At 43.6% G+C, this 21,864-nt stretch overlaps 1 protein-coding gene across 1 annotated transcript in view; it reads left to right on the forward strand.

The window, feature by feature from the left end:
* The window catches only part of LOC126992366 (nephrin-like), a 266,294-nt gene that overhangs the window by 161,304 nt on the left and 83,126 nt on the right, over window positions 1–21,864 (forward strand). The window contains exon 10 of the mRNA XM_050851078.1: window positions 8,610–8,786. Within this exon, the coding sequence (XP_050707035.1) occupies window positions 8,610–8,786 (177 nt within the window). The remainder of the gene's footprint in view (window positions 1–8,609; window positions 8,787–21,864) is intronic.

The raw sequence follows: 21,864 nt of genomic DNA on the forward strand, positions 1-21,864 counted from the left end.
GTCCCATGCTCTTCTTAATATATGTTAATGATATCGATGATGGGCTCACTTGTAAAATATCAAAATTTGCGGATGACTCAAAAATCGCTAGTAAGATAACTACGACACTCGACGAAGAAGCATTATAATCATATCTAAATTGACTTGCACGTTGGGTCAATCAATGGCAAATGAAATTTAACGTTAACAAATGTAAAGTGTTACACATCGGAAACAATAACAATCGCGTTCAGTACGTAATGAATGGCCAACAACTTTTTGAAGTAGGTAAAGAAACGGATCTTGGAATCACTATATCAAGCGATTTAAAGCCCATTCAGCATTGTCCAGAGGTATTTAAAACCGCATACAAATTGGTTGGCTTTATCGGACGAGTCTTTAATAATAAATCGGAAGAAAAGTAATATTAAAACTGTATAATTCGCTGGCTCGACCCCATCTAGAGTACTTTGTACAATTTTGGTCTACCCATTACAGAAAAGACGTAGAAAACTTAGAACGGGTTCAACGGAGAATAACAAAAATGATTCCTAGATTGAGAATTGTATCTTGTGAACAAAGGCTTAATGAAGTAAATATATTCAGCCTATCAAAACGAAAAATGCAAGGCGTTCTAATAGAAATGTTTAAAATGTTTAAAGGATTCAGTTTTATTAATGCAGAAGATTACTTTACAATTGATAGATCAAATACAAGAAGAAATAACAATTTCAAGATAAGTGGTAAAAGATTTTCGTCGCACGAAGCCAAACACTTCTTCAATCGAGTCGTTAATGTTTTGAATTCTCTACTCTGTGGTATCGTTGATAGTACAACAGTTACGGCCTTCAAGAATAGATTAGACAAGTATTTTGAATCCAACCAGCAACTAAGATGTTACTCATTGTCGTAATAACGTTAAGTTCTTTCGAATATTTGTGTCCTTGTCCGTTTTTATCGCCCGGTTAGTGGTAGCAGTAATGGTAGTTCTTTCCTCTTTCTTACATAATTTCCATGCAGTTTTTCCATGCTGCATGGTTCTTTTTCCTTTCCTGCCAGCTTTGGCTGGAGGGATGGGGGGGGTGGGGAGGAGCCTTCGCCATTGCTGTTATTCATCTTCCACCCTTGATTAGATAGTTAGTGTAGCTTGTCACAAACAGCCTCGTAAGGACCATCATGTCTGCTGTTGTTCGTTCTTTCTTTGTGTTCCTACATATGCTCCTCATCCTCCTCCTCCTCATGATATGATACAAGTCTTTAAATACCTGAACAAGCTCAGCAACGTTGATCACTCCAAACTCTTCACGCTACAAACTAACATGAGAACAAGAAACAACGGAAAAACAATTCAAGCAAAGCGATGCCGTACCGACATTGGCAGGAGTTATTTCTCGAATACGGTTGTTCGCCACTGGAACAGCCTCCCTGCAGAAGTGGTTAGCGCAGAGAGCATCAACTCATTCAAGAAACGCATTGATCGCCACTTTGCTGCAACGGGAGTGAACTGAACGTATCCAAAAGTAGGTACACAAGTGCTTTAATCCTTCCCTGCAAGCCACTCCTATGCCAAACGGATTGATTAAATCACTGAACGCAGGCAGCCTAGTAATGAGCCAACAGGCTTTCTGCCGCTTGCTAGTCCATGTTTCCATGTGTCCATGTTTCCTCCGAATCCAGCACTAAGGTAATGGGGGAAGGAAAACAGTTGAGTATACACTTCAACTCTGTAATATTTGTCTCTGCAACAGGTGAGGTGTTGATAGTAGAGGCAGTGTTTAGAGAGGTTGCAGTAGTTGTGATGGTGGTGATGGTGATGGTAGCGATGGTGGCGGTGATGGTGGTGATGGTGGACCACGGGGATGATGGTTGTGGGTGTCAATCCATTTTATTTGTGTTCTTTGTAAATATCAGACCCGTCACATCAGGTAATAAGGCCTAATTTCCCCCCCCCCCTTTCCTTTTTCTCTTCCCCTTTCACGTTTCTCTACCTTCCCCATTCCTCCCTCCTCTCCCTCTACATTTTCCTCCCTTTCCCACTCGTCTCACCCTTCCTTCAGGTTTTTCTGGCTCACTCACCCATCTCTCTCTGGTCTCTCCCTCCCTCCCCTCATTTTTTCCTCCCTTCCTCTCCCTCCTGTTTGAGTCTCCGTCATTGTGGCGACTCCTATCTGGTATATTTCCGTTTACGCTTTCTTTCCACCGTTTTTTGTAGTCAGAGTAGTCTAAAATCTCTCTCTCTCTCTCTCTCTCTCTCTCTCACACACACACAGACACACACACACACACACACACACACTGTCCATGGGTTACGGAAAGGAATGGTTAAGTCGGCTCCGTCTCTGATAAATCTCGGGTAATCTCCAGCCGGATTTACGACCTCATGTAATATCCGCATTCCGCACCCTCGGCGTCTTCTGCTGGACCCCATCACCCTGCAACTACCCCGCTCCGTCTCACTTCCCTCCTCCCCTCACTCCCACCATTCTCCGCCCCGCCCCTTCCCACCAATAAATCCCTTCCCCATCTCTCCTATCCTCACTCCCCATCCTACTCGTTTCACCTCACCTCCTTCGCTTCCCCTTCCCCATCCTCTTCTCTCTCCATATCCCTTCCCACCCCTCCCGATCCAGCTCGCTTACATACTCCCCCCTTCACCCCTCACATATCGCCTCCTTACCCATCCCTACTCCACTACATCTTGTTCAATCTCGTCCATCCTCACCCTAGGTCATCCAAGTTCTTGACGTCATCCACCACCACTCTATTGCCCATTGTACAGCCCCAACCACCAAGCTAACCCCCCATCAATCCCTCCCGGAGAGAACAGAGAGACAGTCCTGCTGCGTTGTTACGAGGACTGGGGCAGGTGGGCCAGATGAGGAGGAGGAGGAGGAGGACGAGGAGGAGGACGAGGAAAAGAAAGAATAGGAGGAGGTTTAGTGTGCAAGTAGATATAGAGGTAAAGTTAAAGGAGAACGAAAGGAAGGTTACCAAATGAAGAGGAAGAGAAATACAAGTTGCCTCTACAGAAGTGGAATTACTTTAAAGGTTAATGAAGGTGATAAGGATATGTGCCTGAGGATTGTGTATTTGTATGTGTGTATGTGTGTGTGTGTGTGTGTGTGTGTGTGTGTGTGTGTGTTTACGTCGTGGCCTATTGCGCCGGTAGGCTTCTTCCCGGTGGATCCTGATGGTCGGCCCAAGGCTTCTTCCCGGTGGGGCCTGATGGTCGGCCCAGCCCGTTCTGGCGCAGGCGAGATTTTACAGTGGTGCCACCTGCATTGGCTCATGCTGCCCTCCCGGAGCTCATCTTTAATCCTAGAATCTAGAGTATGGTTTGATAGGTGGTCTTCTGGTCAGCATGTGGGTAGTTTTAAGCCACTCGGCGGCGGCTGAAAAATCCCAGCTTGGTGGCACCGGGCGGGGATTGAACTTGCGTCGTCCTGAACGCGGCGCCGTCACGCTATCCATTCAGCCACCGCCTCCCCCTTAAAAATGTGTGTGTGTGTGTGTGTGTGTGTGTGTGTGTGTGTGTGTGTGTCTGGGCGTTCAGGCGCCTTATGTTGGCCGGACTGAATGACCTTGACGCGTGTCTTGCATGTCAATTTCTCATCCTGATAATCAATATAAATAAAAATATGTTATGTGCTACAATTATTAAATATAACGGAGCGCTTTTCTTCTTTTCTAAATTTACAAAAAATTACTGTCATTATCGATCCCATAGGTAATTGCTATGACTATCTTTTCTTTCCAGATTTGTAACGAAATAATATCATGCAGTAAGAAATGTGAAATACTTCACAGCGTTCTTCTTCATATATACATGAAAAATCATAGGTAAACCAGTACATTGGTGTATCTTGACTGTTTTCTACGTGAATGTGTACGTGATAGACTGAAAAAAATAGCAAAACGTTTGCGTTTCAAAAAATAAAGGAAAACACAAGGATGCTGCTGAGTGACCGGTAATTGATGTAAATTGGCACTTTTTTTACCAGGATATGCTAAGGAGATTTATGTTATACGATGCAGTTGCAAAATATTGCTGGATATTTATTATACGACGAAGGAAGTAATAATGTTGCAGCGGAAAACATGTAAATAGAGACATTTTTTCTTGCCTTGCTGCATGAGAGTGAATCCGTATTACCCGATCCCCACAAAGTATTTCAAGTATTTTTTTTTTATTATTCACCTATAGAATATATTATATAGTATAGCATATACTCAAAGGACATAATATTGATGTATCATATCGGTGTTTCTTACTCAGGTGTGTAAAAGATAGGCATCATGTGATTCCTGCAGGAATTATTGTAGTGACCCTTTCATCTACAAAATATAAACAAACACAAATGAGACTGCAGCTGGAGAACAGGTAAATAGATGCAACGTACCTGTACCTTTTTTACGCGTATAGGTAAAGAATAGTATATTTATTTATATGAATGGATTTGTTTTAAATCTTCAAAATATAAAGAAAACCCCGTTCGTAGAGGGAGGACCGGCTACTTTGTGTCTTAGCTGTGCCACGGCGGGCGTCCAGTAAGTCTTGGGGCAATGTCTGCAAAGCGTCCAGCTCGCGCGAATTTGATGCGCAGTATAAATTCATCACCGTTCACGAGGAAACATACGCTGCTGCGATGAAATGTTATATGAGTTTAGCCGACGAGGTGTTGAAAACCGGCGAGAGGAGAGGCGGGGAAAAAACGACGTCAGGGCTGAATGCAATACCGGAAAATAGTAAACGTAAATTTTCTGCGTTATTTTTCCGTGCAATTTATCTGTGTGAAGGGTAATGCTGCGGAGCAAGATGTGGATCGACGAGCCAATACGAAAAGAAGGGAAATGAATGAAAGGGCAGCGTAGGGCGTGGAGGGAGGCTAATAGGGATGAGGAAGGGAGAGGAAAGCGAAGGGTATTGAAGGGTGCGGAGGATAGGAAGAAAGGGGAAGAGAGAAGGAGTAGAGAAATCAGCTTTGAGGAGACGGATTCAGTTTAGTGAAAACAAGGGCAGTGAAGGAGGGTAAGGGGAGAGGAGAGGAATGGATTGGGGACGGGATGGTATTGTATATCATGAGCACATTCTAGTGAAGTAAGGTCGACTGAAGGGCGCGGACAGAGAAAAACGGTTGGCACAGAGGGGAGTATAGAGAGGAGGGCGGGGGGGGGACATTAGCTGGGCCGGGCTGGGAGAGTTTCACCGCCCATAACCCGCGTCCATCTTCGACTCAAGAAACCAACTGTTTTGCAATTACCCGAAGGACTGGGAAATATTCAGACGAAGCGGCGAATCAGCTTGTGAGCGAAGAGGCGGCGGTGGGCTGTTTTTTTTCTTATTTTTTCGTTCTTTTTCGGTTCATTAAACACTACTTTGCTGTACTTATCCAACAAGAGGTGTCCTGATAACTCCTCGAACCTCCTTATCAATTTCTGCAACATTCGTGGTCTTCGTTCTAATTTTCATTCTGTGGAACACCATCTCTCCTCCTCTAAACCTCATCTTCTCTTCCTCACCGAAACACAGGTTTCTGAGGCTACTGACAGCAACCTCTACTCTGTTCCCTCCTACTATCTCTATCCTAAATTTCAATCTAAAGGTGGATGTTGCGCCTATGTGCGCAACGACATCACTTGCTCTCGTGCCCATGACCTTGACTCTTTCATGAGAAGGGTATCAGGACACCTCTCCTCCTTCTACTGATAGTCTTCTACCTCTTAAATTCCGCCGCGATGTTGCCTCTCTTTCTATCTTCTATCGATATTTCCACGCTGACTGCTCTTCTGAACTTGCTAACTGCATGCCTCCCCCCCCTCCCGCGGCCCCGCTGCACACGACCTTCTACTCATGTTCATCCCTATACTGTCCAAACCCCTAATGCAAGAATTAACCAGCATCTTCACTCTTTCATCCCTCACGCTGGTAAACTCTGGGACAATCTTCCTTCGTCTGTATTTCCTCCTGCCTACGACTTGAACTCTTTCAAAAGGAGGGTATCAGGACACCTCTCCTCCCGAAATTGACCTTTCTTTCGGCCACCTCTTTTGATTCTTTTTTGGGAGCAGCGAGTAGCGGGCTTTTTTCTTATTATTGCTTTCTTTTTTTTGTGCCCTTGAGTGTCTCCTTTATTGTAAAAAAAAAAAAAAAACCCGAAACTGACCTCTCTTTCGGCCACCTCTTTTGATTCTTTTTTTAGAAGCAGCGAGTAGCGGGCTTTTTTTTATTGTTGTTTCCTTTTTTGTGTGCCCTTGAGCTGCCTCCTTTGTTGTAAAAAAAAAAAATAGTTTTCTTCACCCACCTCTCTCTCTCTCTCTCTCTCTCTCTCTCTCTCTCTCTCTCTCTCTCTCTCTCTCTCTCTCTCTCTCTCTCTCTCTCTCTCTCTCTCTCTCTCTCTCTCTCTCTCTCTCTCTCTCTCTCTCTCTCTCTCTCCTCATGTTCCTATTGTTATTTAGGAGAGGGAAGTCATTTGTTTGGTGTGTGTTTATTATTTTCCCAGTATTTCTTTGTTGGTTAATTTCAGTGTTCTGTGGTCTTTCTAATATTGCACTTTACTTTCTACTTCCATTATAATGTATAAGTTAACGTTTCTCTTTTGCTGCGGTGGTATATGATTATTTTTTTCTTTTATCTTTGGTCGTTTATTGCATAAGATTTGCGTACGTTATTATGTCAGTTTTGTACGATGGTAGATAATCTTCTTAATTATTTTACTCTTCTTCCTGGTCATTTATCATCTGTTCTTTTATCGATTAGTGTCTCTGAGATGCTATGTCGGTACCTCTTATTTTATTCTTCTTGCTATGCGCCATCACCATTTCCTGTTTTCTTGCCTTTCTCCCTCCTCCATTCTTTCTTTTTTTTTTTTTTTTTTTACTTATTTACTTTATTTTCCTGAGTTCTTGATATTGGGTGAGTAAGTGATAGAATGAGTGTGTGAGTGTGTGTGTGTGTGTGTGAGAGAGAGAGAGAGAGAGAGTATGTTTTGTGTTATGTGTCGTAAAACCTGACAATTATGCATTCAGCATAACGACACTGAAGACCGGATGTTTCACACAAACAACCAAAACAATCCTTAACAGAAGCAACAACTAATTCAACAAAACTTCCACCAACACATAGAAGAATAATCGTGGTGGAACCAGACGGACAGCCTCGTTATACTTTTTCTTAAGAAATATCATAACAGTAAATAATTATCTAAAACTGAATCGGAACTTTAACCTCCAACAGATGCCCACCAAACGAGTCGGTGATATAAATATATATATATATATATATATATATATATATATATATATATATATATATATATATATATATATATATATATATATATATATATATATATATTAAGAGAAACAAAATGCATTCATATATTCTATCTGTGTACATGCATCGGTGTGCGCGCGCGCGCGTGTGTGTGTGTGTGTGTGTGTGTGTGTGTGTGTGTGTGTGTTTGTGTGTGTGTGTGTGTGTGTAATTAACCTCTTGGTCTGCTGCGAGTCTCTATCGAGACAGCCAGCCGTTCCCCTACGGAAGACCACAGAGCTCATAGTACCGATCTTTGGGTAGGACTGAGACCACTCACACACAACACACCGCGACAACGAGGTCATAACTCCTTGCCTGACGTCGCGTATCTACTCACTGCTAGGTGAACAGGGGCTACACATGAAATAAGATAAATCCAACTTATCTTCACCCGGCCGGGGAATCGAACCCCGGTCCTTCTGGTTGTGAGGCAGACGTTCTATCCACTGAGCTACCGGACCGTGTGTGTGTATGTGTGTGTGTGTGTGTGCGTGTGTGTGTGTGTGAGAGAGAGAGAGAGAGAGAGAGAGAGAGAGAGAGAGAGAATCCTTCATATTTTATTCTTCAGTATCGTTCGTTTGGTGTTTATCGTCATTCAGAATGTGCAAGGGGAAGTGAAATGGTGTATTCAGGGAGAAAGGGGGGAGGGGGTAACCCTTTCTTTCCCTCTTCCCTCTCTGCTATCCTTTCTTGCTACACCCTTGGCTCCATGTAACATTACCTGGAATTTACCTCCTCCATATTTCATCCTTCAGTGTTATTCAGCCTTCCCTTTTATCCGCTATTCGGAGTGAATGTCTTCGTATAAGGATTACGCGCCTCGCACTGGGAGTCCCGTGAGGCTCAGCTCCTCCCCGCTGACCCCTGCGTGTGCTGGTCGCCGCATGGAGGGGCTCGGGGCGTGAACTCCAGGGAATAATTCTGTGCTTTTTCGTTTGGACGTATGTTAACGTTTTTGTTAAATATATATTTTATTTTGTATGGCTACCAGTCAATAGGCGGCAAGCTACTCACCGTTGGGTATTATCCTTGTTTTTTACCCTAAGCACCAATGTACCCCTTCCTTCCCCGCATCTTCGCTATAAACACCACACCAACATTATTAACAGCAGTACCGTTACTTTAATAGTACCATCTCAGATAAATTTCACCGTAAGTACGATAGCTATAAAAAATCATCAGTGCCACCATCGACACCACCACTAACCAAAGCTTCCACCAACTGCAAGCACCACAGAAGCAATGCTGAAGGCCACCACCACCACCATCACTACTGCCGCCGCATCCCTTCACCAGAATGTTCTTTATCCCCCAGACGCTCCGGTTTGCGCGGCGGGCGGGGCGGCGCGGGTGCTGGCAGCAGGGCTGGGGCAGCAGGTGAACGTGACCTGCCAGGTGGAGGCGGCGCCGTCCGCGGTAAGGTACTCGTGGGTGTTCAACAACTCGCTCACCTCACACCGGCTGCCCGGCGACCAGGTCTTCATCACGACAGGTGTGTGTTTGTCAGGGAGTTGTAATTCATCATTGCTAGATCAAGTGTGTGTGTGTGTGTGTGTGTGTGTGTGTGTGTGTGTGTGTGTGTGTGTGTGTGTGTGTGTGTGTGTGTGTAATTCACTACGGCCTGACCACGTGTTGGACTCGTAGTCGCCAGCAGGTACCTCCCGACATGAGCAAGTGCTCTTTATCGTCAATCTATGGGTACTGCCAGGACCTCACACACCACACACCCCACCCCCCTTGCTCAAGGGGGAACAGTAAGCACTCCTAGTCAACGGAAATAATCCGGCCTGAGCGGGCTCGAACCGCCGCCCTGTCAGACCGTGAAGCCTGACAGCGCAGCGCTCTAACCAGTTGGCCAAGAGGAGTAGGTAGGAAGACACCTACTGAACGGGCGTGAGCTACTCCCGGTGAGGATATATGGGAAGCGAGGAGGGTGCTGAAACCCTTCAAAGACCCTTCCCATGTCCTCACTAACCGTTTCCCTTTTGTCTCATCAACACCAGAGAGCAGTTCAGCATGCTCTCTAAAGACAGTTCCTCTCTCTTTCTACACCACAATACATTCACACAACACACAAACCTTTTCCCAAAATTCAAAATTCAAAATGGCGAAAAATAATACTGCCTCAGGTTCCCCGTGGGGGTGAACCATAAATTCCCCCAGGGAGGACTCCCCTTTTGGCTGCCGACTTGAGAGGTGTCCTTATAACTCCTCGAACTCCTCTTTATCAATTTCTGCAACATTCGCTGTCTTCGTTCTAATTTTCGTCCTGTGGAACACCATCTCTCCTCCTCTAAACCTCACCTTCTCTTCCTCACCGAAACACAGGTTTCTGAGGCTACTGACAGCAACCTCTACTCTGTTCCCCCCTACTATCTCTATCATAAATTTCAATGCAAAGCTGGATGTTGCGCCTACGTGCGCAACGACATCACTTGCTCTCGTGCCCATGACCTTGACTCTTCTGAATTTCCCACCATCTGGCTAAGACTTCATTGTCATTCTATTACTAAATACATCTGTGCTGTTTATCTCTCACCTAACTTTTCTAACTATGTAAAATTATTTGACTATTTGAACTCTAAAGTGGATCACATCTTGACTCACTCTCCCTTCGCTGAAATCTCCATCTTGGGAGATTTCAATGTTCACCACCAGCTTTGGCTTTCATCCTCTTTCACTGACCAGCCTGGTGAACAAGCCTACAACTTTGCTCTCCTCAACGACCTAGAGCAGTTGCTTCAACACCCTACTCGTATTCCTGACCGTCTTGGAGACAGGCCCAACATTCTAGACCTCTTCCTTACCTCTAATCCTTATGCTTACTCTGTCAAACTGTTATCTCCGTTGGGCTCCTCCGATCATAACCTTATTACTGTATCCTATCATCCTGTACCATCTCTGGATCCACCGAAGAGGAGGCGATGCTGGCATTGCTAGCTTCTGTGGGACGACCCGACCTGAGATGTCCCATTCCAATGAATGATTACTGCTTCCAGGAGAGAGACCCCTCTGTGTGTGCCCAGGGCATCACAGAGGTGATTGTCTCTGGAATGGAGGCATTCATTCCACGTTCTTTCTGTACTCCTCATGCTAAAAAGCCTTGGTTTAATCATGCTTGTTCTCGTGCTATTAAAGATAGAGAGGCAGCTCACGAAAGGTTCCAGAGGCTTCGAACTCCCGGTAACTTTGACCTTTACCTTTCAGCCCGGAATCGTGCCAAATCTATTCTCCGACTTACCAAAACTTCTTTTATCAATAGAAAATGTCAACACCTTGCTTCTTCTAATTCTTCCCGTGACTTCTGGCATCTAGCCAAAAATATCTCCTCCAATTTCACTTCTTCCTCTTTCCCTCCTCTCCTTAACCCTGACGGCAGCGCTGCCGTTTCATCTGTCTCTAAGGCTGTAAGAACGCCACCGTGGACGATTCTGGGCATATTCCTCCTACTCATCCCCCCTCTGACTCCTTTATGCCTGTTATAAAGATTCTTCCAAATGTTTTCTATGCCCTCTCTGGCCTCAACTCTCAGAAGGCTTATGGACCTGATGGAGTGTCTCCTATTGTCCTTATAATCTGTGCTTCCGTGCTGACACCCTGCCTGGTCAAACTCTTTCGTCTCTGCCTATCAACATCTACCTTTTCTTCCTGCTGGAAGTATGCCTTTGTACAGCCTGTTCCTAAGAAGGGTGACCGTTCCGATCCCTCAAACTACCGCCCTATAGCTTTACTTTCCTGTCTATCTAAAGCTTTTGAATCAGTCCTTAACCGGAAGATTCAAAAGCACCTTTCCACTTATAACCTTCTATCTGATCGCCAGTATGGGTTCCGCAAGGGGCGTTCTACTGGTCTTTTCTTTCCAAACTGACCTCTTTCGGATTCTATCCCTCTCTCTGTTCCTTTATCTCCAGTTTCCTTTCCGGCCGTTCTATCTCTGCGGTGGTAGACGGTCAATGTTCTTCCCCTAAACCTATCAACAGTGGTGTTCCACAGGGCTCTGTCCTATCACCCACTCTCTTCCTGTTATTCATCAATGATCTTCTTTCCTTAACAAACTGTCCTGTCCACTCATACGCCGACGACTCCACTCTACATTATTCAACTTCTTTCAATAGAAGGCCATCCCAACAGGAAGTACACGACTCCAGACTGGAGGCTGCAGAACGCTTAACTTCAGACGTTGCTATCATTTCTGATTGGGGCAGAAGGAACCTTGTGTCCTTCAATGCCTCAAAAACTCAATTTCCCCACCTATCATCTCGACACAATCTTCCAAACACCTATCCCCTATTCTTCGACAACACTCAGCTGTCACCATCTTCAACACTAAACATCCTCGGTCTATCCTTAACTCAAAATCTCAACTGGAAACTTCACATCTCCTCTCTCGCTAAATCAGCTTCCTCGAGGTTGGGCGTTCTGCATCGTCTCCGCCAGTTCTTCTCCTCCGCGCAGTTGCTATCCATATACAGGGGCCTTGTCCGCCCTCGTATGGAGTATGCATCTCACGTGTGGGGGGGCTCCACTCACACAGCTCTTCTGACCAGAGTGGAGTCTAAGGCTCTTCGTCTCATCAGCTCTCCTCCTCCTACTGATAGTCTTCTACCTCTTAAATTCCGTCGCGATGTTGCCTCTCTTTTTATCTTCTATTGATATTTCCACGCTGACTGCTCTTCTGAACTTGCTAACTGCATGCCTCCCCCCCTCCTGCTGCCCCGCTGCACACGACTTTTTACTCATGCTCATCCCTATACTGTCCAAACCCCTTATGCAAGAGTTAACCAGCATCTTCACTCTTTCATCCCTTACGCTGGTAAACTCTGGAACAATCTTCCTTCATCTGTATTTCCTCCTGCCTACGACTTGAACTCTTTCAAGCGGAGGGTATCAGGACACCTCTCCTCCCGAAATTTACGTTTCTTTCATTATTATTATTATTATTATTATTATTATTATTATTATTATCATTATTATTGTTATTATTATTATTATTATTATTATTATTATTTTTATTTTTATTATCATTATTATTATTATTATTATTATTATTATTATTATTATTATTATTATCATTATTATTATTATTATTATTATTATTATTATTATTATTATTATTATTTTTATAATTATTATTATTAATACTGAACCCCCGGATGCCGAATGTGTGACAGACCACATTTTTTTTGTGAGTCAATGCGTGAACTTCCGTAAAGGGAAGAGAAACCAAAATAGAGAACACCAAAGCCTTGCATCCTCGGCAGTCTGATACATGCGAGGAATGAAACAAATTCGAAATAGAAACGGTTTCGTGAATCGTGGAGAAGGAACACAACTCGAACGGTAGAAGCCCATTTTCCGACCAGCTGGCCTGGACTGATCGAGATAAACTGCAAATAAAAGTAAGTTTACTGGCGGAATGCAAAAATTATTCGAATGACCTAAATCGATTTTTTTAACAGCTAAAGAAACAGCTCAAGGTCAACAAAAAAAGGTGTAAAAAAAAAAGCCCGCTAATCGCTGTTCCTACAGAGACAAAAGTTATCAGCGGCCAAAAGAGAGGTCAATTTCGGGAGGAGAGGAGTCTTGATACACTCCTCTTGAAAGAATTCAAGTCAAAGGCAGGAGGAAATATAGACGAAGGAAGGCTGTTCCAGAGTTTACCAGTGTAAGGGATGAAAGAATGATGCTGGTTAACTCTAGCATAAGGGCTTTGGACAGTATAGGGATGAGCATGAGTAGAAAGTCGTGTGCAGCGGGGCCGCGGGAGGAGGGAAGGCATGCAGTTAGCAAGTTCAGAAGAGCAGTCAGCATGAAAATATCGATAGAAGATAGAAAGAGAGGCAACATGGCGGCGGACTTTAAGAGGTAGAAGACTTTCAGTATGAGGAGGAGAGCTGATGAGACGAAGAGCCTTAGACTCCACTCTGTCCAGGAGAGCTGTGAGGGTGGAGCACCCCCACACATGAGATGCATACTCCATACGAGGGCAGACAAGCCCCTGTAAATGGATAGCAACTGTGCGGGGGAGAAGAACTGGGGGAGACGGCACAGAACGCCCAGCCTCGAGGAAGCTGATTTAGTATATCAAGTTGTGCCGATGTCCCAAGCCTCAACATGGAAGCTGAGAGTGAAATTACCCACGTGTTCCGGCGCCTCCTTGAGGAACACGCTCGTGAAACATTAGTTAAGCTCTGCTGTGATTGTAAACTCTGGGTTGCCATTTTTTTAGAAGGGTGACCCTAATATTGCCCTGAATTACACGCTTCCTTGTCAGATGAATTCAGAAAGTGTGCCATGAAAAAGATTCAGGTGCATGATCAGCGTTCATGATATAGTGCATGGTTAGAGGGTTTTTGGGTTTGGGGGAGTTAATGACTAAGAGGCAATGTGGTGACCCAAATAATTAGGTTAAAATCTTTCTTGTTCAAGTTAGCCTTTTAGCACCCCAAAAATAATATAATTATCAAGCTTAATCACTACCTGCTATATTCCCTATTATTTATTTTGCAGCGTCTTGCACAGGCGTATATATTAGTAACCTCCGGAAGACACTTAGGAAACTTTATGAAAAAATCAATATTGTCTGCCGCCGATGATGGAGAAGCCGGGAGGAGGTGGATGGTGGGCTGCATCGCGAGGAAAAGGGAGGTTATGTAAGACCCTAGTTGAGAAGAAAGTGGGTACAAGGAATGATGTAAATTATAGTTTTTAATGATTCCATTACGGAAGGAAAGTATTAATTATTGGATATATTAAGATATGCCCGTCACGCGAATCATGAATAGAATCACAAATGTAAGGTTAATATTACAAATATTTGTGCATTTTTTTCCTCTTTGTAATACAAAAAAAAAAGCTAAAGAGAGATATTGCAAACACACACACACACACACACACACACACACACACACACACACACACACACACACACACACACACACACACACACACACACACACACACACACACACACACACACACACACACACACACACACACACACACACACACACACACACACACACACACATGCACACACACACACACACACACACACACACACACACACACACACACACACACACACACACACACACACACACACACAAACGCAGCCTTTTATTTCGGAAAGAAACTACAAAGGCTAAATCTTTTATCGCCTAGTCTATATGAGCTCTCCTTTATTTATCTGCTGTCTCTTTCTCGCCACATTCTCTCATCCACTTTTTCCTCTTTTTTTTCTCTTATTTTTCTGTCTTTCATATATTATACTCTTCTCTCAATTCCTTTCCTATCTTTTCTTATTTTCCTTTCCTCCTTTCCCTACTTCCGTTTGCTACCCCCTCCACCTCTTCACTTTTCATGTCCTTTCTTCTCCCTCCCTCACTCCCTCCCGTCCCTCGCTTTTCACCTGAGAGAGATTCACAACGATAGAATATTCCCTGTCGCTCAATGCATTTTTCCTTTCCTGAACAACCAGCAAAGCTGTTTTATTTCCTCAGCATAGCCCTTCTCACCCCCCCCCTCCCCGTTTTCTCTCTCTCTCTCTCTCTCTCTCTCTCTCTCTCTCTCTCTCTCTCTCTCTCTCTCTCTCTCTCTCTCTCTCTCTCTCTCTCTCTCTCTCTCTCTCTCTCTCTCTCTCTCTCTTTATTTAAACTTATTTTAGGAGCCGTATATTGATGTTAACGACGCGAACGAGCGAGCGCACGAAAACACAGGACACAGAAAATACGGATGCAGTTTTCAAGACTTAAAGTGACACTTTCTCTCGAGTCACTATTTCAAAAGCCTTATTTATTTTATCACACATTCACTGTGAGTTTAGCAGCACCATTGGAGTGGAGCATGTTCCTCGCCACCTGTGGGCAGCCACCTCCACCTGCTGGGTGGACATTTCCCTCACTGTAGGCACTGTTGCAGTAGACATGTTCCACAGGCGTGACACTCTGCAGATAAAGGTTCTCTTGTGCTAGCTGGCGCGTGACCTCGACATCCCCTGACCTGCTCCTGGCTGGAGAGAACCGTTCTCGTATCTCACACAGCCTCTCGCGGGTTAAGCCTCAGCCTCGCCAGGTGTGGTACTCCTTGCACCTGGGCCTTGTGGAACACACCAGCGCAGCGACGTCCCAGCGGTGCTCCAGCGTGTCCAGGGGTGCCATATACTGTGGGGGCAGCTGAGGGTCGTTCTTCTCTAACAGCCGCTGCACATTCTCTCTCTCTCTCTCTCTCTCTCTCTCTCTCTCTCTCTCTCTCTCTCTCTCTCTCTCTCTCTCTCTCTCTCTCTCTCTCTCTCTCTCTCTCTCTCTCTCTCTCTCTCTCTCTCTCTTTTTCATATACCTGCCAGTCAACTTTATACATTTTCCCCTTACGTTGAAAATCCTTTCTTTATTCCTCACTTTCTCCCTTTATCCGACCCTTCCTGGCGTGTTCCTCCCTTTCTTCTTTACTTTTTTTTTTGTTCCATTATTATTTCCCTTCTTCCTCACTTTACTTGCTCCATACTGAAACTGAGAGAGACCTGACTACGCCCTACAGCATTCTGGACCAACTGCAGAGCTGGACGCAAGACAACCACGTCACCATCAATACCAACAAGACGGTGGTGATGCATCTCCACACCTACACCACTGCCATCCCACCGCCAGCTCTGAAGGTTGGCCATCACTAGCTGCAGGTGGTTGAATCCACCAAACTACTTGGAGTTACCTTGGACAGCAAGCTAAGCTGGGGCAAGCACGTCACCACCATCATCAGGGCAGTAACTACAAATTTTTCATGTTGAGGCGCATGAAAGCACTGGGAGCCCCCAAAAGGACGCTCAAGGACCTGTACACCACCTTCATCCTCCCCAGACTCCTTTACGCCTCACCTGCTTGGGCTTCCTCCATCAACAAGACCCAGCACGCCAACTAGATAGAGTGCAGAAGCGGGCTTGCAGACAAATTTTGGGCAGTTTTTACACCAACTACGAGAACGCACTCACCAAGCTGAATCTGCCCACCCTTCAGGACCGTTACCACATAAACCTATCCAAATTCGGCAAGTCCCTACTCCAACCCCACCATAGGTGCCAAGATTTACATAGATCCTCCCCCATCAGACACCACATGGTCCAGTCAGGTGGTCTGTCCTTAAACCTAAGTGATTTTACATTAATCAGATGGCTCCAAAACGTTGACTATACCATGCACTTGCCAAGGGTATAAATGCCTCCATGATCAGTCTGACAGGCCCACCCCAACACACACCTTACACACACACACACACACACACACACACACACACACATGAAAGTTGGTGATTTAAGTTAGAGAGAGTTGGATGAAACGGGATGCAAACGGAACGGCGCGGGCGTAACTCTTTTCGTATGTCACAACTAAGTAAATACAACTAGGTAACACACACACGCACACCACACACACACAAACTGAACACACACACACACACACACACACACACACACACACATACACACACACACACACACACACACACACACACACACATCAACCACCCTTCCCCATTATTCATCACAATTTTTTTATTGTACTTTGTGTATTTACAGCCTTTGGCTACCAACAAATGGAATAAACCACATTAATGTTATTATTATTATTATTCTTAGTATTATTATTATTATTATTATTATTATTATTATTATTATTATTATTATTATTGTTAATAATATTATTATTATTATTATTATTATTATTATTATTATTAACCGGTAATTATTATTATTATTACATATACTCTCACAAAGATATATAGGAGAATAAAGCCAGTCTTCAAACCGTGATAGCTCCTCCACCAGAACTCTTTTTTTATCACTTTTATGTCCATTCCATAAATCTATCAAATCACCATATGAAGCTTCCCATTGTATTAGTTAAGCACTGCTTATTCTGTTTCTAGACATCTACTACTCTCTTTGTATAACTCTCCTCTTCCGATTTTTACATCATCATCACACATGCGCACAAATATCGGGCGTGTTTTACACCGTGCATGAAGTCCAAATATAGCATTGCCAAACTGATAGTATGAGTTTACCTTTCCTCGTAAGGGATTGAGGTTATTCTTTATTTTTCGTCTCGCCGTAATAGAGTCTGTGTCATGCGCGTTACATACTATTTGAGAATGGATGGAAGGAAAATACGTTGCTCACTCTGCACCGAGTCGTATAAGTGCTTCAATGCTGCCACCACCGCCACTCACTTCCAGCGCCAGCACCACCACCAGTAAACAAACAAACCCAACAGTAACAAACAGAGCATCAGTTGCTCCCGTACATATTAAACGAGCTGGTACATTAATTTGCATTAATTTCGCAACAAAATATTGCTAATCAACAGGAAGACAAGAATTGTTTTTTTATATATATCTGGGCACACAAACACAATGATAAATTTTGAAGTATTCGTCACCGCTCAGAATACGCGCTTCCCTTTGTATTCGTCGCGACTAGAATATTTTATCAGATCATCAATTATTCGAATACGAATGCGAATACATCATAAATACGCCCGATTGCATCTGAATACTAACAATAACGAATAATGAACATCATATCCTGGAAGAGGTAGTGGTGGCTGTGGTTAAGAAGGGGATGTGAAACAGAAAGAAGAATAAAAAAAAAAATGAAGAAAACAGGTAAGGATTAGTGATGATAAAGCGTGATTATAAGGCGATTAAAGGGTCCTCCTGCCCATATGGTACGTCCAATAGCTTTGAGGCTCTTAGTATGTTATGTGTTTCCTGTAAATATATGACATTTTGTGAATTTTGGGTGAAATTTGGGTAAAGTATAGGGAGATCATCAAATAAAGTGTTTTTTTTTTTTCACAGACTACTTTTTCAGTTAATTCGGTGCAAAAAAAAAGCATAAAATTTGTTTACATATGCCATTTTGTATCCATAAAATTTTGATATGTTGTTTGTCTTCGAACAAAAAAAAAATGCTATTTTTTGCTACACCTACAATTTTCTATACTGTGGTCCTGTTTTCTTTTATATTTTCGAAATTTCATCCAGTAAACAAAATATTTGCCCTTTAGTTTAGAATAGTTTTAGTTGATACCAAACAAAAGTCGGACAAGACTTTTTTTTCCTGATTTAAGCAGAAATTTTTTGAAGGTGTAAAAACTACTTTTCATAGAATTTTTGGCTCCTCTAAGATTTTTTTTTCCGTTTTAATCCACATGTCTTGTCATTTGTATTTATCTGATTGGTAATGAAGTTTTCTAGCAAATTATTGTGTGTATACCTCTTTTTTGTTGACTTACAGGAGAATGACATCAAGGCATCTGGTCTCCCTTTATAAAAAAAAGTATTACTCACTCGCAAGGTGAGGTGTCGAAGAAAACTACCTTCCTTATCGTAGAAATTTTGGTCAAGTATTCCTGCACGACGTACTGGGCACTTCTGTCTCGCGATGAGTGTCTGTAGCTGGGAAGCGACAGGGTGATAAATTTCGCTTGTATCAGGAGGAGGAGGGTGTCAGAAGGCCCCTCACCTTCTTTTTTTATTTTAAAGAGGTTACGGTCAAGAGGCTCCTAGTACTAACTGCCTGGGCACTTCTTGTCTGCGATGAGTGTCTGTGTAGCTGGAAAGTGACAGGTGATAAAAGTTTCTGCTTGTATCAGGAGGAGGAGGGTTCAACTGATCACTTCTGTGCATAATTTGTTAAGAACATAGAACACTGAGGAGTCTGCAGAGCCCGGCCAGGCTAGGTCTGCACGAGGAGCAGCTAGTCCTGAACCCTGTTCTATGTAGCTCCCGTGTATCTAACTCCCCACCCCAATATCGCTGTCCATGAATTTATCGTAATCTATTTTTGATAATGTGATAATTGTAATGGCACTCACCACATGACTACTTTTAAGCCTATTCCACTTCATCCACCACCCTGTTTGTAAACCACTTTTTTGCCCATGTCCTGTTGTATTTTGAATTTATCCAGTTTAAACCCATTACTTCGTGTCCTACCCGGTTCTCCTTTACCAACAAAACCTTATGAATGTCTAACTACAATAAGCCCTTCATCCATTTATGAACCTCGATCATGTCTCCACGCACCCTTCTGGCCTTCTTTTTATAAGTAGAGAATGCAAGTTTAACTGTTTTGAGTCTTTCCTCGTATGGCAAGTTTATCAACCCCTGAATCATCTTTAGTCATTCCTCCTCTCGCACACGATTCTAACATTTTGATATCCAGAACCAGAACCATAATTGAACCGCATAGTCAAGATGAGGTCTAACTAATGCTAAATATAGTTTGAGGGAAGACTTCGGCGCTTCACAAGCTAACGCTCAACTTAAACAAATCCAGTACCCTATTTGCTCGGATTTCTCTAGCTTTGAATGCATTGTGCCCTGACGGAGATCAGAGCTCACTAAGACCCCTAAATGCCTCGCACCTAGACCTGCTTATGAGTGTCATTAAAGCAATAGTTATGAGAGGGTTATTCCTACCTACACTCAGAATACTGCACTTCCCTACATTGAACTCCATCTACCATTTATCCATGATCCATACAATCTGTTCAGTTCACCCCTGAGAATACTGAGAATACTCAATTACTCACCGATCTTGGTTTCATCTACGCAAACTTACTGACATCACTACTAATTCCTGTATCTAAGTCATTGATATAAATAATAAACAAAAGTGGACCTAATACCGAACCTTGTGCAGGACACCCTCAATAAATCCCAGTCAGATCTTTTTACCATTGATTCCACTCTTTTGCTTCCTATTGCTAAGCCACGCCTTGACCCAATTCAAAAACTTTACCCTCTAACCTCGTGAGCCTGTAATTTGCCAACAGTCGTTGGTGGGAACTTTGTCAAACGCTTTACTAAAATCAAGATAGATTACATCATAATTTTCATCTCTGTCTACCGCCTCAAATACTTTATATTGTAGAAGGACAAGAGATTAGTGAGGCATGACCCTACCTTTCGTGAACCTGCCGCCATGCTTGCGAGTCGTGAATTAAGCTATGTTTCTCTAGATGCTCCCGAATGTTTCCTGACTATTATGGACTCTAGCATCTCTGCCTATAACCGATGTTAAAGCTAATTGGGCGATAGTTTGAAGCAACTGACCTGTCCCCTTTTGAAAATCGACGTCACGTTAGCTACATTCCATAGGCTCGGCACATAGCCAGCCAGTATTTAGCTGACATCTTAAAGATGTCTTGGTTAGTGGGACACTAGTAGTCGGAGCTGCAGTGATGTTTCATGTGGCAATGATTCTGCAGCTAATTGTGGTGATGTAGGTGGTGGTGGAATAGGTGGTGATGAAGCAGGTGAGTGGTGGAAGAAGGGGCATGATAAGGTACTCTGGTAGGGAGAGTGGCGAATCAGCTGGTGAGTGGAGCAGGCGGTGGTGATGAGCTGGCGGGTGAGCGTGGCAGGATCATTTGTTCCCTCATAAGCTCCTAAACTGCTCCCTTCCTGGTCTTGGCTGCTCCATCTTGTTCGAGAAGCCTTCAAGTTGATGGCTCTTGCTACTCAACTTGCGTTTGTACAAGTCATTTCTTGAGGACCTTTATTTGGCTGGAGTAACCAAACGAACATGGTTTCCTCACCCTTCCCCGTTGTTGTCTGGGTAGGGACTTGCTCCGCCGCACTCCTCTCCTCGCTGACTTCCACACCTCCACTGCGATCCGCTTTGAGAGGAATGACAGATGACAAAATTTACGGAGAAAAAAAAAATATTCTAATGCAAATTTTACGTACATACAAGCACTGAATGATACAGCGTGTGTTGGCGCGCAGGTCAGGCTATGACGCAATAGCGCGGGCCATTTAAATATGGCTTCCAGGGGTGAGGGGCTTTAATTTTACGAAAACAAACCTCACCACATGGCAATTTTGGCTATCCCGGCCATGCTGAACCCGAAAAACGTATGTTGTCCGATTTTAAATATATTCCTAAAAAAAATACCCTTAGTCGCCCCCAAAGATGATAGACGAAAAGAGTAGCGAAAAGGAGGAGAAGAAGGAAACGAGAGGATTGAATAGAAATAGTGGATGATAATTATATGATGATTAAGTAGCAGTAAATGATAAGGCTGGTGATAATCATGTTTAAAAAAGAAAAATATTAGAACAAGAAAAGAAGTAGAGTGTAGAAGAGAGGGCGAGAAGGAGGAAGGAAGAGCAAGGACAGGAGGGAAGAGGACACTACAACAATACCACATAACTCTCGTTTCCCTATCTTACGCTTCTTTTCACATCTTCTCCATCGGAATATCCTTATTCCCAGATAATTGTTCCACCACGTCGCCTATTTTCTCGTTTGATGTTATATTTTCTCTTTCCTTGTTTGATTTATGCACTACAAAGTAAATGCTGAGGTAAACCTGATTCCTGGTGTGGTGATTCCTTGACAGACGGAGACTACCCGTAATGTGTGTACACCTTGCGGAATATGGGAGTATCATCATCATGAGAAGCGTTCAAAATGTCGGGCTTTAGCCCAACAACATAATATCTTGTTTCCCTTCCACCAGATTGAATTTGCCCTGTACATCTCTCAAGATTCGAGAAATACCTCCATT

Source organism: Eriocheir sinensis, unplaced genomic scaffold (assembly GCF_024679095.1).
Source record: "Eriocheir sinensis breed Jianghai 21 unplaced genomic scaffold, ASM2467909v1 Scaffold450, whole genome shotgun sequence".
Lineage (NCBI taxonomy): Eukaryota > Metazoa > Arthropoda > Malacostraca > Decapoda > Varunidae > Eriocheir > Eriocheir sinensis.